Source organism: Lepidochelys olivacea, assembly GCF_965140295.1.
Source record: "Lepidochelys olivacea isolate rLepOli2 genome assembly, chromosome: 8".
Taxonomy (NCBI): Eukaryota; Metazoa; Chordata; order Testudines; family Cheloniidae; genus Lepidochelys; species Lepidochelys olivacea.
The window spans coordinates 953,482-977,619 of record NC_140418.1 but is presented as its reverse complement, the minus strand read 5'-3'; the positions used below and the strand labels follow the sequence as shown (position 1 = coordinate 977,619).

At 66.3% G+C, this 24,138-nt stretch overlaps 1 protein-coding gene across 1 annotated transcript; it reads right to left on the bottom strand.

The window, feature by feature from the left end:
• Positions 1-1,393: 1,393 nt before the first annotated feature.
• On the bottom strand, positions 1,394-16,013 carry LOC311524667 (lateral signaling target protein 2 homolog). Its single transcript, XM_084635995.1, has 13 exons — positions 15,894-16,013; positions 9,629-9,769; positions 9,203-9,340; positions 8,555-8,757; positions 8,101-8,190; positions 7,479-7,568; positions 6,817-6,918; positions 5,467-6,159; positions 5,029-5,165; positions 3,955-4,068; positions 3,335-3,424; positions 1,993-2,105; positions 1,394-1,651 (listed from the first exon to the last, which is right to left on the bottom strand). Exons 1-13 carry the CDS (start codon positions 15,933-15,935, stop codon positions 1,520-1,522), a joined length of 2,085 nt encoding a protein of 694 aa, XP_084492121.1. The 5' UTR covers positions 15,936-16,013; the 3' UTR covers positions 1,394-1,519.
• Positions 16,014-24,138: the final 8,125 nt, after the last annotated feature.

The following is a 24,138-nucleotide window of genomic DNA, read 5'->3' as shown; positions in this document are numbered from 1 at the left end:
ACTAGCCTTCATCCAGCCTAGGGCTTGTTCTTCCTGGCAGAGCTTTCCACCAACCCTACCCAGGTGCAGGCTACAGCCTGGGCCTAGAACAGCTGCAGCTTCCCTAACCCAGCCAGGAGCTCAGAGCCACGATCCTCCCCTCCAGCCCGCTCGGGAGCAGAACCATGCAAGGACAGAGGTACCTATCCCACCACGGGGCTTGGGAGAGGAAAGTGTGAGCGCTTTGAGACCCTGGTTGGAAAGAGGAAGAGAAACTCTCCCCACACACACACAGTGGCAGGGGACAAGGAACAGCTCAGGAACCACCTGCAGCCCCCCCCCCCCGCCCCCAGAGTCAAGGTGCAGCCCACACTGACCGATGCCAGTGGGCAGGACCACCCCATTGGGCCAGCCGGACCCCTATGCTCACTGGGATGCGGAGTCTCCCGCGGCAGCCGCTTCCTCTGCACTCCACAGGGGCAGCTGCCTGCATTCCAATCTGCTCTGTGCCTGTTAGTTGCTGCCTTGGCTGGGTAGAGTCTAGGGGCTCCGGGTTTAGTCACTGCTCATGCCAGACCCTGCAGCACCCAGAGCCCCTCTTGCCCCCGGCAAGGCTGGGCAGCCCTCGAGATACAACACTGAGGTTTTCCCAGCCCTGCTTTCAACAGTGTGCAAGGGTGGGCTGGCTTCTGGCACCAGTCCCAGTGGCTGATCTGAGCTGTTCAGTGAGTAGGACAATGCACCTTGCCCACAGCATGGGGCAGGCGGGGATGGAGAGAAGAGAGGAGGAGTCCTCCCCCTGTTCCTAGGCCCCCCACCGTGCCTTGGTGCTGCAGGGGAGGCTTGCCACTGTCACCAGAGCCAGCACTTAGTACCCTGCCGTGCAGGCCCAGACCCCTGGCCTCAGAGCTTCCTTGGGACACGAACTGAGCTCCTGAACCCACCTGGCTTCGTTTGGGAGAGTGGCACAAGAGGCTGGGGCACTGGGCCCAGCTCATGGCCAGGTGGCCAGCACCAGGCTGCGTTCTCTGCAGTCACTTCAGGAAGCAGACCCTGCCTGTCCCAACGCCTCGAACTAGGAACAGGGAGGAGCACGTCAGGCGAGTCCGGCTGGGTCACTGTGGAGCCGGTTCTGTTGCCAGGGGGATCTGCTGTGGTCAGAGTGAGCAGGAGTGGCTGGAGTGCAGTGCCCACAAGTCCAGGCACCATCCCTGTGGGCCCTCCCTTTCCTACCGAGATGGCAGCTGGAGTGCAGCTGGCTGGCTCAGATCCAGGGAGGGTGCACGTGGGGATCTGCTGTCTCCACAGCCCACCCTCCAGCTCAGACAGGGAGTCCTTGACTTAAAGATAAAAACCCCATTGCAAGAAGTAGTGAGAGCCCTTCCGGGAGCTCCCCACCAGGTCTGCGCAGAGTCCCGGCCCGCTCCGTAGGTGGTGCAGGCTGCCAGAAGCCCTGAGCAGTCTTTGGTAGCTTTCCGAGGTAAAGGGTGTGCGATGATCCACGCCACTGGGGCCGCCAACGCACGCAGCCGAGAGCGGCTCAGGGGCGGCTGGGGGTCGGGGGCCTGGCGGGGAGGTGCATGGTGTAGCAGTGAGTGCAGACACGCACTGGCTTCAGGAGGCCGTAGTGAGGGAGCGGCGCCGTGTGCTGGGAGCAGCGAGAGCAGAAGATCTGCCAGGGAAAGAAACTGAGCCATGAGTGAGGGGCGCCGCGCGGGAATCCAGCTCCGGCCCGCTGCAGGGCCACCCGAGGCAGGGGCACCCAGCGCGCCCAAGGGCAGCAGCCGTGAGCACTTGCCTGTTCCTGCATCCGCCAGTCCACGCAGCCCTCCCCCCGTGGGCCCCACCGCCCACTCAGAGGCTGGGGAGGAGCCAGTCTGGGCTGCCCAGGAGCAGCCCCGCTGCCAACGGGGCTTCGTTTGCCCCTCCTCGCCACCCCACAGGCGTCCGCTGGCAGGAGCCCCCAGCGCAGCCGGCAGGGTGGGAGCCCCCTGCCCGAGCCCGGCTCCCTACCTTCCCGCAGCTGCGGCAGTGGTGACGCCGGCGGACCACGGAGAAGGGGGCCTGACACGCCGGGCACCGGCTGCAGGTGCCGTCCGGCACCCAGGGCGGCAGCCTGGAGATGCCTGCGGAGGGACAGGAGGAGGGCAGCTGGTGAGACGAGCCGGGCCCCGAGGAGGCGCATGAAGAAACCAGATCCTGCCGCGTGCCAGCAGCAAGGGGCGGGCAGAGCAGCTCACACAGACACGGCCAGCCAGGCACCGACAGTCCCCACCACTGGAACGCCTCCCCGGCTGGCTTGCTCCTCCTGCACAGGACTCAGCCACTTGCCCACCGTCACACGGGGACCTGAGCCCCTAACGACTGGGCCAGCCTGCCGCTAGTCACGGGGGAAAGGCAGCCAGAGATCCGGATCTTGTGCGAGCCCAGGGGCCGGAGCCTCACTTTGCACCAATCCTCAAGTGAGGGGGTGGCCGGGCACAGCTGGGCCTGCCCAGAGCTGGGAGGGGAGCATGCTGGAGAGGAAGGGCCTGCTCCAAGGGTTCGATACCTTTCACAGTGAGGGCATCCCAGGGGCTGGCCCCGGGCTGGAACAGGTGCTCTCGGCTTGGCCAATTAGGAGGGCGGGGCAGCACCTGGGCGCAATAAAAGCTCAAGGAGAAGAGACCAAGGTGGGTCCCTGGGGGGCAGGAGAAGGGGTTTGCCAGGGGAGGGGTGGACCTGTCTGAGGTGACCTTAACAGAACCTGGGGTCTGGCTGGGAAGAGCAGGTGCACTCGGGGAAGGGCTGGGGTAGCCGTGGGTGCAGAGGTGCAGGAGGGGAGCCTGGGGGGGGTGGCAAGCAGATGCTGGAGCCTGGTGGGTGCTACGTTGAGGGGGCGTTAAGGGCCGTGTCCCCTGACAGGAACGGGCTTGGGCCGGTTCTGCAGGGTGCAAGTGAGGTCAGTCTGCGGGGGGATGAGGGAGCAGTGGGAGGGGGAGCACTCGGGGACCCGCAGGTAACTAGCCACTGGCACAGCTACTACCGAGGGCCGGGGTGGCTCTCTCCTCACTGGAATATGTAAACCCAGCCCAGCTGTTCTCCTACCAGCCGCTCTAGGCAGCCAGGAATTGCTGCGGGGGCCTCTGCCCTGTCTCACACAGGAGGGCCGATTTGGTGATCACAGTGGGCCCCTGTGCCCTGATCCAGCAACCCAAGAGCTGCTCATGGAAACTGGAACTGTCTGGAACAGGAGGCCGGGGTGGGATCAGACCTCGTGTGGTGCCAGGGTGCTGACAGCAGGGACCAAGGAAGAGTTTATTTAGTCAACAATTAGGGGCCAGCAGGGACCCCAGTCACACTCTACCCCCCTTACCGTCTCCGTGCCCGGTCCTGTTCCCCTCCCTGTGGCTGGAGCACAGAGCACAGTCTGCCAAGGGGGAAGCTTCTCCCGCTTCTTCCTCCTCTGGGGTGCAAGGGGAAGCGTCAGCACCATGCACACAGGAGCTGTTCGCAGCAGGGAGGGGCTGGTTTCTGCTGCTCAGCTCCCTGCTTCGCGACCCAGCAGCTTGCCAGCAGGCGCACGCCCCGTGGGCAGAGGGCTGGGGCCCCACAGCACAAGGCGATGCTGTTTGTAGCCCGCAGCGTGGGGCTGGTGCTGCACATCGGCTCCCAGACAGTCCCGCAGCTTTAGAGGCCAGCCGCATGCTCCAGGGCAATTGCTCGGCCCCATCAGGGCAGTCCCCGTACCACAGTGTGGGGTGTACTTTGTCTGGGGTGCTGCCTGAGCCGTGTGCTTGGCCATCGCGCCTCCCCAGCCCTGGACCCTCCCCAGGGCAGATTTGGGAGCCAGCATCATGCAAGGGGCTCCCTGCTTGGCATTGCCACTAACCAGCGAGTGACAGACAAGACCGATGGGAGGAGCATCTTCTGGGCCAGCCCCACAGCCACCCCCTCCCGAGAGACTGCAGCTGACGGAGCAGGAGCATCACTCACGGCCGGTATCTGTCCCCACCGGAGCCTCGGGCTGGGACATCACGATGTGGAACACCGTCTTCAGGATGCTCCGCAGGTCGCTGGCGAAGTTGGTCTGCAGCTGGTCTGCCACCCCTGCCCGAGAGAGAGCAGCAGCGTCAGGGCCCGGGGGCCTGCAGCTGCCCCAGAGAGGGGCTCTGCCGGAGTGCTGGTGGCTTGGCCCACAGGGTGAGATTCAGACAGCGCCAAAGGACTCCGCACTAATGACTCGGTCTGGGGCTGGCCACCGCTGTGTCTGCAGGCAGTTCGGGGGGGTTAGCCCCACGCTCAGCATGGGGTGGCCTACGGAGACACCAGCGTCCCCAGACGACAATGGACTTTATAGGGACGTCCGCGAGGTGCTCGCAGAGCTCGGCTCCTCCAGGCCCGCAGACCCCCCCTCGGGGCTCTGGCCGAGGATGCAGCCTGCAGAGACTGCAGATCCCGCAGCAAAGCTCAGGCTTAAGCCAAGCGTTGGCAGGCAGTGCCGGGTGGGACATGTAGCCTCCACGGCTCTCTTGTGCAGATAGGCGGAGCCGCTGTTTTGGGCAGCGTTACCCTCGGGCTCTGTCCTGGGCTGGGCAGCCTGGGCACAGGCACCAGGCTGGGGCTGGCACTCGGCCTGCCGTGTCCGCTTGTGCCCAGCGGCTGGGAGCATGTGTGCATGCTCCCCCTGCCCTGTTCCAGAACCGCTCCAGGTCCTATGGGCCCAGCTAGCTCCACGCTGCTGCGGCTCCCTCTGTCCCCTTGCGGGGTCCCAGCGGGTGGCAAGACAGTGCCCTCTGATGAGCCACTCCCCGCTGCCCGCTGTGGGGAAGCGCCTGGAGGACGCACCCCCTGCAGTCACACCTGCTGGCAAGAGCCATTGCTGCCCCATGGCAAGAGCTGACTAGAAGCAGGTTTCTGTGCGCCTGGCTCACGCTCCCCTCACAGGGCACCCCACTGCCCGCAGCGAGCCCAGGACAGCCCCGTGCCCTGGACCCGGCTCCCCCACTGCAGCGCGGGACAGCGCAGGAGGCCAGAGTTCTCTCCCGGCCCGCTGCGCAGAGCACATACCAGAGATGCAGACGAAGAGCGTGTGGATCATGTCCTGGGTGCTGCTGTAACGGGAGCGGAGCTCTGAGCGTGCGCCGGGCAGAACAGCCCCGGGGAGCACTCTGCCCCGGGCACTGCCTGGCTGTTGCCCCAGGGGCCTGCTCAGAAGAGAGGAGCCAGTTACACAAGAGGGCACAGGTTGGTCCCCCTTCCCTGCCCCCCCAATCAAGCCCCCATCTGATCCGACAGCAGGGCCTTCCCTGCCTTCTTCACCCCCTGCCACCGGCACTGGCCCCTAGTTCAGACACCAGAACTGGGTTTGGTTGCCTCAGGTGACTCGTAGCCACATGGGCTACGAGGCTTGGCCTGGAGGAGGCACTGGTTTGCCCCAGGGAACTGCTCGCTGGGGCCCCTGGCATGGGTATCTGCTCCAGAGCCCTATCATTCATCACCACTTACCCGCCGCTGTTGCCAGGCAGGAGCGGGGGGAGAGGCCTCGCCCACCCGTTCTGCAGGCAGGCACAGGCCTCCATGCATCCTCCTGTCAGAGTCGGCTCCTGTGGCCTAGAAGCCACTAGTGCCAGCTGGCCACGGTCTGTGGAGCATGCCCAGGGCTGCTGGCCTCTGTCCCAGGGAGGCCCCATGCTGTCAGCGTGCCCTGCTCCCTCTGGCATGGCTGCATGCGTCTGCAGCCGCATGTCCCTGCTGGCATTGCCAGCTCTGCCAGGAACCCCCTGGCGCCCAGCCTGAGCAGGTGGCCACAGGCCCGGCGAGGCTGACCCTGTGCAGGCCGCATCCACATCACTAGTCCTCACGCTCAGGGGCCTTTCGGGGAGAGGGTCCGAGCCAGGGGGCACTGGCTCCTTTGCCTCCTCCTTGCCCTTTTGTGGGGCTCCACTCGCAGCCCCTGGGGCTCCAGCTGTTCCGCGGCTGCAGGCCACCGTGCGCTGGGCTCCCGCAGCAGCTGGGGGGTGCAGAGAGCAGTTGGGGGCGGGCTGCGGGGAGCACCAGGGGGCAGGGCGACGAGTATCCGGAGCCGCTTCGCCCCTGGGCTCAGGACCGGCTGCGCTGCAAGGACCCTCCGATTCGGCAGCACACAGGGTCTTCTCCAGCAGGGCGAGCTCCTCCTCCGAGAGCACCCGCAGCAGGTCCCTGCCGGAGACGGGCATGAGACCTTCCCAGGCTGGGCCTCCCTCTGCCCTCCCACAGCTGGGGGGCCGGGCGGGAGGGGAGCGAGGGCAGCTCCATGCCACCGGGCACCTGGGGCCCCACCACAGCTTGAGCTGGGCCCCTCCCAGGCACCAGCGCCAGGAGCGCACTGGCGAGGCAGTCTGTGCCGGGCCAGGGGTCGTGCTGCCAAAGGGCACCGCACCCCGGCTTTATTAACCCCACTGGAGCCCCTGTGCTCCCCATTACCCAGCCCCCCCACCCCACAGCGCTCCCCTTCCCCCTCCCCACCCTGCTCCCCACTGCCCAGCCCCCCCGCCCCACAGCGCTCCCCTTCCCCCTCCCCACTGCCCAGCCCCCCCGCCCTGCTCCCCACTGCCCAGCCCCCCCCGCCCCACAGCGCTGCCCTTCCCCCTCCCCACTGCCCAGCCCCCCCGCCCCACAGCGCTCCCCTTCCCCCTCCCCACTGCCCAGCCCTCCCCACCCTGCTCCCCACTGCCCAGCCCCCCCCACCCCACAGCGCTGCCCTTCCCCCTCCCCACTGCGCTCCCCTTCCCCCGCCCCACTGCCCAGCCCTCTCCCTCCCCCGGGCGCTCCCCCTCCCCTGCCCCATGGCTGCCCCCCACGGCCCAGTGCACCTACCTGATGTTTTTCAGCACGCTGCGAAAGGGGCTGAAGAGCCTGGACGTCTCCTCGGGCCTCCGCTCCAGGCCCAGGGGCCCCTCGGGATAGATGAGGAGCCCACTGCATGCAGGGAGAGGGAGCAGCCCCGTCAGCTCTGCCCTGGGCTGCCCCCTCCCAGCCCTGTCTCAAAGCAAACCCTGGCTCTCGGTCTGGGGCTCCAAACCGGAGGACACCAGCCTCCCACCAGCCGCTGGCCAGTGCCCAGGCCGGGGCGCAGCCAAAGGCTCAGCGAGTGGCTGGAAGGGGCAAGGGGTGGTGCAGGCCCTGTGGTCGGGAAGTGGTTCCAGGTCCCCTAGGGACACACCCGGGGCAGCTGAGCTCACGGGGAGAGGGGCTCAGCTCAGGCGCCCGCAGGCCAGTGACCCTTCTGCAGCAGCAGGGCGAGGAAGTGCCCTGTCCCGGGGCAGCTGCACTGCCTGGCGCCCAGCGGGGGGGGAGAGCGGGAGCCAGCCCAGGGCAGAGGAGAAGAGATGGGGCAGCTTGGAGTCGGGCAACCACTGCCCCACCCTGGGGAAGTCCTGGGCCACAGCTCCGGAAGCCCAGTGCGTGGGGGGATGCCTGGCTCCACACCACCCTGGCTTGTGCAGCCTCAGCCCCCCAGCACGGAGCTGCCCACTCACCTGATGATGGCCAGGCGGGGGATGGTGAACATCAGCAGCGGCTCGCACCCGTCAATCATGTCCTGGCTCAGGTAGCCGAGTTTCAGGGCTCTGCTCAGGGAGGGCAGAGGCAGGGGGCTTGAGACAGGCTGGGACCACGGGCTTCGTGCCAAAGAGCAGCAGCTGTTGCTTTAAGCCAGGCCTGGCAGGTGGGCTGGGGGACCCAGTGAACCTGATGCCCTTTGGTTCCCCAGCAGGCTTGCTGGGGGCGCCCCAGGAACGCTCTGTGAGCGTGACCCCAAGGCAGCAGCCGGGGGCTGGGGACAGTCTCTGCCCCCACATTGTGGCAGTCCAAGCACCCTGCTTCCAGGAACGGCCAGGGGGACGCTCCAGCTGCTCAGCACCCAGCTGGCTCATGGAGCGGTGCAGGCGAGAGCTCCCCGCCCACCAAGGAGTGGGGAGCTGGGGTGTCCCCACTCCTGTATCGACTGGCATTCAGCTCCCATTCACCACCGGTGAATCCAGCAGCCCCTGCATAAGCTGCAGGGGAACTACACCCCAAAGTAGGAGCGGGGGCGGAATTAGCAATTCTTGCCCAGGGCCTCTCCCCTCAGGGTGCCCTGCCAGCCGCGCAGCCCCTCACCTCTCCACTGTCTCACAGAAGAGCACCACGATCTCCTGCTGCTTGTAGAGCTCCTCCGGGGACTTCACCGTGACCAGCAAGGACACGTAGCTACAAGAGACAGGCCAGCCATGAATCCCAGCCCTGTCCTGCTTCCCAGGGCACCCAGCGGGGTGTCCTGGAACACTCTGGCCTGGAGCGAGGGGCCCAGATTGTGCCCAGGGGGCTCCTGACAGCAGATCTAGCCCTGTTTGACTCCCTCCAGAGTGGCTTGTCCCGGAGGATGCCCTTTGTCACAGCCCCCGCACTACGAAGGACAAGCAGCTACAGGCATTCTGCACCCACCACGCCCAGCCTGGCGCTCTCTGGGCTGCTGAGGAATGGCCGGGGCGGTGGCGGAGGCTGCTGGCCTGCCCTGCCCCAGTGCTTGCACCTGGCCTCTGTAGCCAAGCTGAGTTCTGTGCCTGGCACGTACCGGAGTTCAAATTCAGCGAAGAGCGTGTCAAACCGGATCAGCGCCATACGCATGGGCTCCGAGCAGGGGCTGGCCTGGCTCAGGCTCTGCTCCCGCAGCACTTTCCGCACCAGCTGCAAGCTGCACACCAGGTTCTTGGCCAGGGGACGCAGCTGCAGCCCGTCTGCTTCCTCCAGCTCCAGGACGGTGCCCGCCACCAGACACTGTGGAGACCACACGAGCCGCTCACGGAGCCAGCCCAGCGCAGCCCCTCCCCTGCCCACCTAGCCGAATCCCACCACCCCGAGAGCACGTGACAGGAGTCGTGGGCTCAGCACAGGCCCAGGGGCCAGGCAGCCTCCTCGGAGTTGGGCAGAGCACGTGGTCTGCTTGGGTGGAGCCCAGGGCTGGACAGTTGGGCGTGGGGGGGGGCACTTGCATGGCACCTCCCCTCAAGGTATCTGGGGACAGCAGGTGTTTTTAGCCCCTGGCTCTCTTGGGTGCAATCCAGTCTAGCATGAGGGAGACCATACAAAGGATCCTGGCACCCTTCCTGCGCCCCCCAAAAGGGGGTTCTGAGGCTCCAGACAGCTCCAGGAAGTGCATTTCCTAGAAGGACTGGGGTAGGGGAGCTCCCGGACTGCTCCCCGGGAATCACCGCAGGCTGACCTCAGCCGCAAACAGCACGTGGTTCCCCAGATTGTCCACCAGCAGCTCCTCCGGGAACTTGGCAAGGTAGTCACGGCAGTGCCTCTCCTTGGGGATGCACTCGTTCATGAGCTGCTCGATGAGGGTCAGCAGGTGAGCCTGGGCAGGGGAGCAGGAGGCGTCTGTTGAGATTGCTGTCCCACACACGAGGGATGCTGGTCGCTGGCGGGTCCCTGCCAAGCCATGCAGGGCGGGACAGAGCATGCACCATCTCTCCCAGCTCCTCCACCAGGGCCAGGGCCCCAGCCCTGAAGTCCCAGCCCTCCCTCCGCCCTCGCTGCGCTCCCACCCTGGACAGCAGCACAGCCCGCTACTCCAGCTGAGGGCAGGGCACGCGCACACGCCTTGGGCCTCATGTGGGGGGCAGGGCCCTGGTTCACAGGGTACCTGGCTGAGGTGCAGCTGGTTTAGCAGCACCAAGTATTGCTGAGGGTCTGTCTCCACGTCCAGGCCATTTATTTCCATCACCACGCGGGTCACCCTCTCGTCGGCGTAGAAGAACTGGGACAGCAGCCTGGGGTCGGATCGCTGGCGAGAGACATAGGGAGAAGGGGAGCCTCTGTCAGTCACTGTGGCACCCCAAGGACCAGAGCGCTGTGGCTCCAGCCTCCCCCAGCAGGAGGCACTGCAGGGAGCCCTGACTGCTGGAGGGGGTGTGACGAAGTGGGACTGTTCTTAGTGTTTCCTCTGAATAGTGTGGGGGTGCCTCAGTTTCCCCTAGGCAGTTCTTAAGTCTCTAGGGGGTGGGGTAAGGGTGTATGATCATTGCAGAGCCCTAGAGGACAGGTGTGTGCAGGGGTCTGGACACAGAGAACGGCCGACACCCTGTTTCCTGGCCACTGATGGCCTGGGCCCTTCCCCCCTCCAAGGTGAGACCTAAAGGGTTGGAAAACAAAGGAATCCGGTGACCTCCTGGCCTGGGAAAGGGACAAAGCCCAGAGGAGGAGCAGCAGGAGAGAGTTTCAGTTTGGGGCTGGCTGGGGACGAGGAGTGAAGGGCAGACGGGGTTGTCTGGCTCACGCCCCCCCAAAATGGACCCGGCTGATGGGTCCTGTTCTCTGCACCTACAAGCTCTGTGTTAGACCATGTTCCTGTCGTCTAATAAACCTTCTGTTTTACTGGCTGGCTGGGAGTCCCGTCTGACTGTGGAGTTGGGGGGCAGGACCCTCTGGCTCCCCCAGGACCCCACCTGGGCGGACTCGCTGTGGGAAGCGCACAGAGGGGCAGAGGAGGCTGAATGCTCCGAGGTCAGGCCCAGGAAGGTGGAAGCCGGGTGAGCCGTGTGTCCTGCAGACAGGCTGCTCACAGAGAGGAGACTTCCCCAGAGTCCAGCCTGGCTTCATGGGAAGCAGTTCCAGAGCATCGCCCGGGGACCCCGTGACAGGGGGAAGGGGACAGGCCCAGCTCCAGAGCCCTGTCCTGCTTGCTCATATTCGGCCCCAAGAGCTCACATGGAGCCAGTACGACATGCACCACGTGGCCAGAGCGGGTCTGGGGCAGCGCAGTGAGCAGAGGAGGGGCACAGGCAGGAAGGACGGACAGCACCTGCCTCCTCCCAACCCATCGCGCGAGGGGCCAGCACTGTGTCCTGTTCCCCGGGCCCCCCATGGGCAGGAAGAGCTTCAGGGACAGGCCGTGTGGGTCCGGGGGGAGCGGTACTCTGGGCACTGCAGCCAAGCATGTAAGCACCAGAGGCGATTCAGAGCTGGGGGCATGGGGCGAGCTTGGCTCTCCTCAGGCCAGACAGCAGCATCAGTGGCAGCATGAACCAGCCATGGGCCTCAAGCCCGAAATTCCCAAGGGGCACCGTGTCCTTTGGCCCCTCATTTCCCTCCCTGTTACTGGGGGGCTAGGTCATGGCGTGGGGATGGGGATGGCGAGAGCACCCTCACGCCACAGAACCCGCTTGTCAAAAGGCGCTCCCGGCCCTTCGCTCAGTGCGCCAGCCAGAGACACGGGGCAGCAACTCATCCACGTTCCTCCAGAGCCGGGGACAGAACCCAGGAGTCCTGGCTCCCAATACCCTGTCTGAAGAGCTAGATACGTCTGGTGCAACATGGACTGCCAAGTGGCCCCATTATTGCCGATGGCCTGGCCAGGAGCATCCAGCTACTGTCCTCGGTCGGGATCCCCAGGCTGCTCCCAAGGAAACCTGTGATGCCAAGATCATCTCTAGGCAGCCTCGGGCCAGCAGAGCTGAGTGCAAAGCTGCAGGCCGCGGCTGTTCCATCAGCAGGAGGCTGAGTTCAGAGCAGCCCCTAGCCCCTATCTGGCCCTGGGGTGAACATGTCCCAGGCCGTGACAAACAGCCCCCTAGGGCTCTTGGGGCTGTCGGCCTTCCTCCAGGTTTCAGAGTAACAGCCGTGTTAGTCTGTATTCGCAAAAAGAAAAGGAGGACTTCCTCCAAGGTCTGTGGGCCCAGGAGAGCAGAATACACCAGTTCTCCAAGCCACTCCTGGCCACAGCAGGCCGGACAGCAGGGTTCCCAGCATGGGTGCCAGCCAGAACCAGCGAATCCTCCAGAGGGGGAAGGGGTTGGGACGCGCCTGGAGAATTCCTGCAGCTCTCCTGCTGCCAGAGGAGCCAGGAGCCCCTGCCCTGAGGGCAGCACAACAGATCCCAACTGTCGCTGACGCTCCCAGGAACACTGATCTGTCCGTCCGTCCATCCCGCCCCCCACCCCAAGCCCAGCAGTGGAATTTTTTCAGGGCCACCCATGACCAGCAGGGGGTGCTGCAGCGGGGTTTGGGGCAGGACTGACAGCAGGAGGGCTGCAGGCTCAGTTGAAGCTCACCTATAAACCGTAGCGAGGAGGTCTGTCTCTCAGGCCACGGCACGCGCCCAGCCAGTGCACATGCTTGTGAACAGCCACAGCCGTGCAGAGCTCTTCAGCAATGAAGTCAGGGCCACAGCAGGCCCCCGCCTAAGGCCATGAGGTCACACAAGCCCCAGGCAGGCATGATGGAGCTAACCCGGTAAGAGGCCAAAGAGACTCAGCCATGAAGCAGGTTAGCAGCACACACCCCTGCAGCACGCCCGGCCTCTCACACGCTTCCTCAATCCAAGCCACTCCACAATTAGCTAACCACACAGCCGCTGAACTGGGTTGTGCAGAGGCAGCTAGAGTGAGTGGACCAGGCACAGGACTGGGATCCAGGAATCCTGGAGCTCTCATTTTGGTTCCACGCAAAGCCCCCACTGTGGACTGTGCAAGTCCCTACCTCAGTTTCCCCAGGTGTAGAACAGGGTTAATGAGCTCAAGCTGGATCCCAGTAGGGGTGGGGCTGGACGTGTGTGCACATGTCACACCCAGGTACAAGAGTCTGAGAAGGCAGCCTTTGTGACAGGGTGACTGCCCTCGGGAATAGTGAGAGCTAGTGGTCAGTCAGCCCCTGGCCTGGGGTGTGTCCCTTAAAGCCTGGGCCTTGTACAGAGGATGAAACGCGGAGAAGGGTAGAGCTAGGTGCCGGGAGAGCGGAAGATGGGCCCAGGGCAATCAGTCAGACTTGGGGAAAGCCCAGGCTGCTGTCCCTTTAAGGTCCTGGGACCAGAAGCCTTGTAGAGTGGCTGGGAGCAGAGCGTGTGTCCACATGCTGTCGCTGGGGCGATGCGTCGCCCCCACAAGGTATCCAGGGACCACGGCGTGGACAGGAGAACAGAGCCCTGCAGCTCCTCTTTCCCCACCACACACACACGGCTCCCGGGGCCGTGCACACAATGGGGTCACCTGGCGCTAAGACCCTCACTCCTGCACCTCTTGCGCGGGACCACCTCGCCTCTGCAAAGCCCCCAAACCTACTGTAACACTGCCAGCTGGGCGAGGGGCGGCATCCCCATCCTGCTTCGCCCCATGTGGGAGAGAGCCGCAGACCACAGGAGCCACTCTGGGAGGGGCCGGTGAGACTGATCAGGGACAGCAAGAGAGCCCCTCTGGGCCTCAAAGCATCGCTCTGGAGAAGGCAAACAGCCTACTGCAGCCTGCTAGCAATGCAGCCCCCGTCCCCCATGGGGAAAAGCAGAGAGAAGCCTGGACAGTGGCCACTAGCCACCTGCAGCTCTTCCCTTCACCCGGAAGCCACCCCTCCCGCCGTCAGGAGGGCACCTTGCAGCTGAGCAGTCGGTTGCCTTTCCTCGGCAGTGTCTAACATCAGCCCACAGCACGGCCTGGATCCACCTGCCGAGCTGCCTGTGGACACACCCTGCCTCCAGCCCCTCTGCTTCCCAGTCACCCAGGACTCTCTGGCGTAAGCACACAGGGCCCACCTGGGGCTGGCCATGGGGAATCCCAGCCTGGGCCTTCCCTGTAGCTTTCCTCCAGGGAAAGTTGAAGTGGCAGGGCCCGGCTCTCAGCTAGGTTGGCTGTGCCCTCCTGTTCCTTCCCCAGCCCCCCTCAGAGAGAGACGCAGCTCCTGGCGCTGGGTCACCCCCCGAGCCGGGCCTCAGGGCCAAGACAGGGATCTTCCCTCCTGGGCCTTGCTTGGCCCTGTTCCAGTCTAGGTGTCAGCACCCCGAGCGCCAGGCCCCACCCAGTCCCGTTCCCCTTCCTGGATGGGGGAAGACAACCCCCCCGCCCACATGTGGCCTTTTTTAAGCTGGAGTGGAAGGCCTGGGACTCCGGTAAACAGCTCCTGCCTGTTGACACCCTTCAGGCATGTGTAGGCTGTGGCCGTGGCCCTCCCCCACCCACCTTAGTCACCTCGGAGACATGCTCTTGTACCCGTCTTCCCCACAGCTCTGGCCCAGCCCAGGCCCGGGGCCCAGCCCTGCTGGCAGAGCAGCAGGGGCAGTAAGAGTGGGCCGGTTCTCACCCCAGCCAGACCCCGTGGACGCTGTCCAGCCCCTGGAGCGTGAACTGTGCTGAGCCACCCCCCAGCCTAAGCCCCTCTTCTCTGGACGGAGGGAAGGAGCTGCAGGGCGCGTACAGAGCTAGGCAGGCCAGGGGTGTCCCTGGGAACACACAGGGGCCAGGCCCCAGGAGTCGATGGGACACTTCCACCCTCTCTGCCTGCACAGGGGGCAGGGGCTGCCCGGAGCTCCAGGTCTGGGGAGAGGCTGGACAGCAGCACCCAGGGCAAGCGGACAGGTTCCTCAGCAGTGCCAGGTGCAGGGACAGCCTAGGTGCCTGGTTCAGACCGGGGCACTTACACCAGGGAGCCGTGGGGCCAGTCTCAGTGCCGACAGGCTCCTGCAAGGGGGCTGCAGCGCTTCCTGGCCAGGGCAGGGCACTGTGCCAGAGGGCAAAACTTGGGGCAAAGGGCCCTAGAGCCAAGCCCCCCCGCCAGCACTGCCAGTCCAGGCCGTCCCCCTCCACCTCAGAGAATCGCTGCCAGCGACAGGGGCAACCCACCCCTCATCTGATCCTTGGCTTGGCTGCCCCACAGCCCCCCAGGACCCAGGGATGAGTTCCCTGCCATCCCTGGGAAGAGCACGGGGTATGGGGGGGAGGGTACTGGGGCAGGGGATTCCTGCCAGCACCCCGAGGGGGGCAGATGGGAGTCCTGGGGGGTGGGACAGGGGGTCTCTGAGAGCCTCCCTGGGGGGCAGAGGGGAGTCCCGGCGGGTGGGGGTGGGACAGGGGGTCTCTGGCAGCCCTCCTGGGGGGCAGATGGGATTCCCAGGGGGTGTGACGGGGGTCTCTGGCAGAGGGGAGTCCCGGCAGGTGGGACAGGGGGTCTCTGGCAGCCCCCCCGAGGGCAGAGGGGAGTCCCGGCGGGTGGGGGTGGGACAGGGGTCTCTGGCAGCCCCCCCGGGGGCAGAGGGGAGTCCCGGCGGGTGGGGGTGGGACGGGGGTCTCTGGCAGCCCCCCCGAGGGCAGAGGGGAGTCCCGGCGGGTGGGGGTGGGACGGGGGTCTCTGGCAGCCCCCCCGAGGGCAGAGGGGAGTCCCGGCGGGTGGGGGTGGGACGGGGGTCTCTGGCAGCCCCCCCGAGGGCAGAGGGGAGTCCCGGCGGGTGGGGGTGGGACGGGGGTCTCTGGCAGCCCCCCCGAGGGCAGAGGGGAGTCCCGGCGGGTGGGGGTGGGACGGGGGTCTCTGGCAGCCCCCCCGGGGGCAGAGGGGAGTCCCGGCGGGTGGGGGTGGGACGGGGGTCTCTGGCAGCCCCCCCGGGGGCAGAGGGGAGTCCCGGCGGGTGGGGGTGGGACGGGGGGTCTCTGGCAGCCCCCCGGGGGGCAGAGGGGAGTCCCGGCGGGTGCGGGTGGGACGGGGGGTCTCTGGCAGCCCCCCGGGGGGCAGAGGGGAGTCCCGGCGGGTGCGGGTGGGACGGGGGTCTCTGGCAGCCCCCCGGGGGGCAGAGGGGAGTCCCGGCGGGTGCGGGTGGGACGGGGGGTCTCTGGCAGCCCCCCGGGGGGCAGAGGGGAGTCCCGGCGGGTGCGGGTGGGACGGGGGTCTCTGGCAGCCCCCCCGGGGGGCAGAGGGGAGTCCCGGCGGGTGCGGGTGGGACGGGGGGTCTCTGGCAGCCCCCCCGGGGGCAGAGGGGCGTCCCGGCGGGTGCGGGTGGGACGGGGGGTCTCTGGCAGCCCCCCCGGGGGCAGAGGGGAGTCCCGGCGGGTGCGGGTGGGACGGGGGTCTCTGGCAGCCCCCCCGGGGGGCAGAGGGGAGTCCCGGCGGGTGCGGGTGGGACGGGGGGTCTCTGGCAGGGGGAACTGGGGTCTCACCTTGGGGCGGTGCAGCCACTTCCTGACGGCCGCGGGCAGCATGTCGAGAGCGCGGCGGGAGCGCAGCGCCCGGTCCCGGACTCCCGGACTCCCGGCTCCCCGCCTCGCCGCCCGCACGGGGCGGGCCCGCAGCTGGCACCGCCCGGACGAGGAACAGGGGCGGTGCCTGCCGGGGCCAGCCCGCGCCCAGCGCCCCCGATTTCTCTCCCTTTTCAAAGTGCCCCTGGCAGGTCAAATTCTCCTTCAGCCCCGCGTGCGCCGCGCGGAAGGGACGTGCCCCAAACTCACACTGTGGCAGGTCTGGAATAGAACCCAGGAGTCCCGGCTCCCTCCCCTCCCCCGCCAACCACTAGACCCGCTCCCCTCCCAGGGCCAGGGCTAGAACTCAGGACTCCCGGCTTCCAGCCCCCCGTGCCCCGGAGACAGGAGGAGAACCCACCCCCTTTGTGCATTACACCACCCGGGCAGGGCGTCCCAGGCGTGCCCCTGCATGCCAAGGCACTGATACCAGAGACAGGCCGTTCCCCTGCTGGGCTGGGCCCGGGGGCCCGGGAATGGGTGCTGGGGGCAGGATGTGTGACGCCATGCATGTGGGGTGGGACGTGTCCCAAGGGACAGAGCGGCCTCAGACTGACCCACGGAGGAGTGTTTGGAAGGGTCCCAAAGGACGGCCGCGGAGGAGATGGAGGCAGGCAGGCAGGGCCCCAGACACCCCCACACCCAGAGTCACTGGCTGCTTGCCCTTGGGTGACGGGGAGCAGTAGGGGTGCCGGGTAGGCTGCCGCCAGCAGGGTGGCCGGGGTTTCCTGGGTTCTGCGTAACCGCAGGGTAGCTGGGGAGGGGATTTCACTCCTGAGCCACAGTCTAGTCATGTCTGTTATTCATGGAGTCGTCTGGCCCCAGCCCTGCTCCCAGCCTGTCCAACAGTCATAACCACCGTCCCTTCCGTGGCAATAGCCTCACCCCTGCTCGGATCTGCAGGGGCTGAGCCAAAGGACTTGGAGTGTCTCCCCACCCCCGGTCACCTGGGTTTGTGTGGAGCCAAGTCTGCAATGGCCCACAGCAGCAGCAGGGACCCCCACCGTGCTCTGCCCAGATCCCTCTTGCACTGTGAGGAGCGAGCATATGCTGGTAGCAGGCCTGGCTGGGGTAGCTGCCCTGTACCTTTAACTAGATGGGAGACAGCCCCTGGGCAGGGCTGGGTGTTGCAATGGGCTGGACCGTAGCCCAGAGCAGTTGTTTGGTTTTCTGAAGTTTGTCAGGACTCGCTGAGCCAGGCAGAACTCGTTCATCCCAGCATAGGCCACGGGTGCAGCCAAGCCAGGGATGCCTCTGACACCAGCTGGTGGCTCCAAGAGCAAGACTGTGATTAAGCTGCAGTGAGCCATGTGCTGGTCCTGCATGCAAGTCCTGCTGGTCCTGCATGGGAGGCAAGGACAGCTCCTGGCCCTGCTTGGGTCTTTGCACCACAGCACACCAGGAAGTGTAAGTGCTCTTAAGGACATTGGTGCCCTGCTAGTAGGAGACTGCCTCCTTCGGAGGCCATGCACCTAGAGTCTCTGTGTAAGAGCATAAGAACAGCCAGACTGGGTCAGCCCAATGGTCCAACCAGCCCTGTGTCCTGTCTGCCAACAGTGGCCAGTGCCAGGTGCTTCAGAGGGAGTGAAGAGAACAGGGCGATTACCGAGTGATCCAGGGCTTAAATTCAGCCGGAGCAGTCTGGAGCCGAGCTCTGGTAAATATTTTCAAAACCCCTGGAGTTTTTATAACATGTTTGGGGCAGGGGATATGTGGGGGCTCCAGGAAATACTCTATAAGAATTTAAGCCCTGGAGTGATCCATCCTGGTCAGCCACTGCCAGCTTCTGGCAAACATTGGTTAGCCACACTCAGAGCATGGGGTTGTGTCTCTGCCCATCCTGGCTAATAGCCATTGATGGACCCATCCTCCATGAATTTATCTAGCTCTTTTTTGAACCCAGTTATACTTCTGGCCGTCACAACATCCTCTGGCAATAAGTTCCACAAGTTGACTGTGCGTTGTGTGAAGAAGTACTTCCTGTTGTTTGTTTTAAACCTGCTGCCTCTTAATTTCCTTGGGTGACTCCCTAGTTCCTGTGTTATGTGAAGGGGTAAATAATACTTCCCTAGTCACTTTCTCCACACCAGCCATGATTTATAGACTGCTCTCATCTCCCCCTGAGTCCTCTCTTTTCCAAGCTGAGGAGTTCCAGCCTTTTTAATCTCTCAACATACGGAAGCTGTTCACACCCCTGATCATTTTTGTTGCCCTTCTCTGCACCTTCCCTGCCATCACCTACAAGGCAAGGGAAAGAATCCCAGTTACTCATGGTCCGCACCTGGGGGTGATTAACTGCCTCCTGGCGAGACAGGGCGGAGCTGGGCCTTTACGTAGGCCATGGGTGCTCCAGTGGAGGCAGCCTGCCGTGAAGCCCTGGTGTAGGGCTTGACAGGTAGCACCAGAGTCCAGATTAGGCTCCTGCAGGGGAAGCCTGAGGTAGGGCCACGAGGGAACTCCCATGAAGCCTGAGGCGGGGGAAGAGCTGTTTGGCTGAAGATTTTTCTTTGGCCTTTCGTTTGGACTTGGGGTGCTCCCTGGGAAGGGGTCTAGCCCCAGAAAACCCAGAGGGGAGAGGAGAGATGATGCAGGTCTGAGGGGGGAGCCCAATGGGTGCCTGCTGACAAGGGAGCCTGGGGGAAGGCCCGGGCTGGGGGAGCATTGGTAAGAGAAAGGCAGTGGTTTCACCCTCAGGAATGCTGAGTGGGGATGGTGCTGAGGGAAAAACAGAAAATATCCGTCTCACGCAGGGATTGATAGGATTGTGCATGTAGAAGCCTAGGCTCTACCATACCAGAGCAGATCAGGGTCACCTGACACTGACCACCATCTGCTGCTTCAGAGGAAGCTGCAAGAAACCCAGCAACTGGTAGGGTGAGGGCAGCCTGCCCCTGGGAAGCTTTGTGCAAATCCCCATTAGCTAGTGGGGATTCCTGAACTGAAGCTGGGGGGTTAGATCCCCTTCCCACCTCAGGTTGGTTTGTCTTTAACCCTTCCTATGCCATGTTGGATGTTCCTGTTCTCCATATAAACGTCCAGCCCTTTTTCTTGGAATCCTGTGAAGGTCTTTGCCTTGGTGATACCTTGTGGCAGTGAGTACCACAGGACGCTTGTGCACTGCATGGAAAAGGTCAGTTTTAAACATGCTGCCTTTCAATGGTTGAATTCCCCCGCCCCCCTCCTTGCTTCATGAAACGGGATTTGCTAGTTGTCCTGCTCTATTCCTGTACCTTTGTCCTGTGATCCGTGCCCGGGCTGCGTGGGCCCAAGCAGCAGGGGAAGCACTGCAGAGGCCTGCAACTTAACCAGATGAGACTGGACTACAAGCACCGAGTCTGGGTCAGAAAAAAGCCAGCCCCTCTGGGGTGAGCTGGGTCTCCGCCTCCTGCCCGCAGGGTCCATGCACGGGCCCTGCCCCTGACAGCCACTGCCACTTCGCTCCTGTGTGACTGCTGTGAAGTGAGGATGCGCAGCAGTCCGAACACCGCTCACCCCACAGCATGGAGGGCTGCCAGGAGCTGGGCATGCAGCTGCTAGGGCACACAGCCACCACAGCAACGCCCAGGCAGGAGCTGGCTCAAGTTTGGGGTGGGGGGGGGCTAGAAAATGACTTGACCCTCTTTGGCTTGGGTCAGGTGAGCTTGGTCTGGTTCCTGAATAAATATTAGGCCTGAGCAGACCCCTACTGTAGTGATCCATGTGCCCAGCAGCTGGGCAGCGTGGCACCTCGCTCCACAGCGCCCTCAGCCGGCTGATTCCAGAGCCATGGTGATGGACTCACAGGCAGGCCTGATTCCTGCTGAACAGTGCCCGCTAGAGGAAGCTGGGTTCTCACTGTGCAAGGGGCCTGCTTTCAGCCCACACAGAGAAGTGGGGCACAATCCTCTGTTTCTCCTGGTGCCCCTGTCTTACAGACACTGCGAGCTCTGGCGTGAGGGGTGCCACAGAGCCTTTGCCTACAGAGACAGGTAAGACAGGTAAGTGTGACGTCCTGCTGTGGCTCAGCCTGGCAGCAGGTGTGCGACTCGCACACAGCTGCACACCAGGAACTAGAGGCCCTCTTGAAATATGGCTCTGGGACTGCTCTCACAGCTGTGGGAGCCCCAATGCAATTAGAGTGCTCTCTCTCCTTCCTAGCCCCGTTCTCTCCCCGTTCCCTGCAGGGTTGGTTACTACAGAAACACTTGATTTTCCCCATCCTTTGATTGGAGTTTTCTGCCTGGGCTCCTAGATGGCCAAGCCCAAGAGCTGCACAGCCCCCTGTGCAGTCCTCTGTCCTACTGCTGCCGCCCCACGCAGCGCCAGCCTGTATCCGCTCCCCACAGGCTTGGAGGAAAGGCTGGGTGGCCGTGGCAGAGGGCTGACCTTGCTTGTTTCACCCATGATCTGACAGGACCTAGGGCTGAAGCCGCTGTGAGGGAGTGGCAGCCCCTTTCCCCTGACGGCTCGCAGCTGGTCAGCACGGGCAGCAGCCAGAGGCGCTCAGGAGCGAGAAAGCTCTTTCAATCCCACCAGTGCCCCGGCTGCCTCGTCAATCAGCCCAGCCCTGGCGAGCTAAGCAGCTGGCCTGGCGCAGGTGGGAAATGCTCGTTCGGATGCTGGCCCTGTGAGCGCTGTGGCTGTGTCTTCTCCACCCAGTACAGCAGCCTGGTGCTTTGGTGATGGGGACAAGTGTGTGTGTGTGGGGGGGGGGACACAGCGAAGTGGCAAAGGCCTACCCAGAAGCTCCCCTCTGCAGTGCCAGCCACATGGCCTCTCTGGCTTCATGCAGCTGCCCCAGCCGTGCTGGCTGCTCAGGGACGTGACCGGCTTCTGCTTCATGGGAAGGATGAATGCAGGAGCAGCCCTGTAACCCTGAGCAGGTCGTGCCGCGGGGCCAGGAACTAAAGCCCAGGCACATGCAGGCTCTCTGTCCCTGAGAGAGAAGTGCTGCCGGGGCAGACCACGGCGCAGGGCCTCCGGTCTGAACCCTGCCCAGCGGCTCTCCTTGGAAAGGGGAACGTGTCTGGGACAGGCAGGGCAAAGCAAGAGTAGCACCCCGGCCTCCATGGGGCTCAGCAAGGTACGCACATGGGGACAAGACGGGGACCCTGCCTGAGCGCCCCCTCATACCCCACAGCGCTGGGGGGGGCTCTCTACCTCCAGCCCGGCCCTTCCTGCCAAGTTGCCTCCCCCCCCGCCCCCCGGCTTCCCTCCCCACCCCCCCTTCCTGCCAAATCCCTCCCTCCTCCCCTCCACTCCCCTCCCAGCCAAGTTCCCTCCCCCTGCTCCCCTCCCAGCCCCCCCCTTCCTGCCAAATCCCTCCCTCCTCCCCTCCACTCCCCTCCCAGCCAAGTTCCCTCCCCCCGCTCCCCTCCCAGCCCCCCCCTTCCTGCCAAATCCCTCCCTCCTCCCCACCACTCCCCTCCCAGCCAAGTTCCCTCCCCCCGCTCCCCTCCCAGCCCCCCCCTTCCTGCCAAATCCCTCCCTCCTCCCCACCACTCCCCTCCCAGCCAAGTTCCCTCCCCCCGCTCCCCTCCCAGCCCCCCCCTTCCTGCCAAATCCCTCCCTCCTCCCCACCACTCCCCTCCCAGCCAAGTTCCCTCCCCCCGCTCCCCTCCCCACCCCCCCTTCCTGCCAAATCCCTCCCTCCCAGCCAAGGTCCCTCCCGTCCCCCCCCGTCCCCCCCGGCGCGCTTCCCCCTCCGCCCGCTGGGGGCGCGCTGCCCGGCCGCTGCCCGCTCCGGCGATGGCGGCGGCGGCTTCCCCGCGCCGGGCCGCCCCCGGGCAGGGGCCGGACGGGCCGCGCCGCCATATTGGCTGTTGTCCTGTCGGCGGCGGCGCGGGCCGGGCATGACTCGCAGGCGGAGCAGGGCGGCGGCGGCCGCGGCCGGGGCGCGCAGGGAGCGGGCGGGGGGCGCCGCCCCCCCCGCGCCCCCCCCGGCCCCCGGCCCCGCAGAGCCCCCCGAGGCGGCGCCGGGCAGCAGCGCGGAGCCGGGCAGAGCCCCGCAGGTACCGGCCCCCCTGCGCCCCCCCTGCACCCCCCGATCCCGGCCCCCCCCGCGCCCCCCCCGGCTCCCGGCCCCGCAGAGCCCCCCGAGGCGGCGCCGGGCAGCAGCGCGGAGCCGGGCGGAGCCGGGCAGAGCCCCGCAGGTACCGGCCCCCCCTGCGCCCCCCGATCCCGGCCCCCCTGCGCCCCCCGATCCCGGCCCCCCTGCGCCCCCCGATCCCTGCGCCCCCCCTGCGCCCCCCGATCCCGCCCCCCGATCCCGGCCCCCCTGCGCCCCCCGATCCCGGCCCCCCCGCGCCCCCCCCGGCCCCGCAGAGCCCCCCGAGGCGGCGCCGGGCAGCAGCGCGGAGCCGGGCAGAGCCCCGCAGGTACCGGCCCCCCCTGCGCCCCCCCGATCCCGGCCCCCCTGCGCCCCCCTGCACCCCCCGATCCCGGCCCCCCTGCGCCCCCCGATCCCGCCCCCCGATCCCGGCCCCCCTGCGCCCCCCCGCGCCCCCCGATCCCTGCCCCCCCGCGCCCCCCGATCCCGGCCCCTGATCCCGGCCCCTCCTGCCCCCCCTGCGCCCCTCCTGCGCCCCCCGATCCCGGCCCCTCCTGCGCCCCCCGATCCCGGCCCCCCGATCCCGGCCCCCCTGCGCCCCCCGATCCCGGCCCCCCTGCGCCCCCCGATCCCGGCCCCCCTGCGCCCCCCGATCCCGGCCCCCCTGCGCCCCCTGTGCCCCCCGGCCCCCCTGCGTCCCCCGATCCCGGCCCCCCTGCGCCCCCCCTGCACCCCCCGATCCCGGCCCCCGATCCCGACCCCCCTGCACCCCCCTGCACCCCCCTGCACCCCCCTGCGCCCCCCGATCCCGCCCCCCCGATCCCGCCCCCCCTGCGCCCCCCCTGCCCCCCCGATCCCGGCCCCCCTGCACCCCCTGCCCCCCCCGATCCCAGCCCCCGATCCCGGCCCCCCTGCGCCCCCCTGCACCCCCCGATCCTGGCCCCCCTGTACCCCTGTACCCCCCGCCTGCCCCCCCGATCCCCGCCCCCTGCACCCCTATACCCCCCGATCCCCGCCCCCCTGCACCCCTGGCCCCCCGTCTGCCCCCCGATCCCTGCCCCTTGCACCCCTGTACCCCCGATCCCTGCCCCCTGCCCCCCTGCCTGCCCCCCGATCCCCGCCCACTACATCCCTGTGGCCCCCAGCCTGTCCCTCCGATCCCCGCCCCCTGCACTCCTGTATCCCCCCGATCCCCGCCCCTGCCCCGATCCCCGTCCCCTGGCCCCTGCATCCCCTGTACCCCCCCGCCTGCCTCCCCGATCCCTGCCCCCTGTACCTCCCCGATCCCCGACCCCTGCACCCCCTGCCCCCTGCACCCCTGTACCCCCCGCCTGCCGCCCGATCCCCGCCCCCTGCATCCCTGTACCCCCCCGCCCCTGATCCCTGCCCCCCCGCCTGCCCCCTGCCCCCCCGATCCCTGCCTGCCCCCTGCTCCCCGATCCCCGCCTCCTGCATCCCCTGCCCCCCCGCCTGCTCCCCGATACCCGCCCCTGCATTCCCTGCACCCCCAGATCCCCGCCCCCAATCCCCGCCCCCCGCCTGCCCCCGCTCCCTGCACCCCGCTCCCTGCACCCCCTGCCTGCCCCTGCACCCCAATCCCCTAGCTCCTGTACCCGCCCCCCGATCCCCTGCCCGCATCCTGCAGCCCCTTGCACCCCACACCTCAATCCCCCAGCTCCTGCACCCCGCTCCCTGTACCCATATCCCGATCCTCTGCCCTGCCCCAGAATCTCTACCCCATCTCCTGCACCCCCGTTCCCCAGTCCCCCACTTGCACTCATGCCTAGCTCCTGATCTCCTGCACCCCACAACCCTTCTGCTCCCAGCCTCCTGTGCCTCCCCACTGCTTTCTGCCTCCAATTCACCTGCCCTGATCCCCTACTTGCACCCGACCCCCATCCCCGCCTGTATGTAGGTCCCACCCCAGTTCCCCTCTGCACCCCATTGGGGCCCTGCTCCCACCCCAATCAGGAGATGTGCGGGGATGGGTACATGGGTCATATGTACCCATCCCCGCACACCCCAATTCCTCCCTGCACACACCCCCTGCCTGTAGTGCTCACGCCAATCCCATCCAGCCCTCTGCACACGCCCACCTGGCACCCGTCCCGTTCCTGTCCTGGGCCTGCAGTTCTCCCC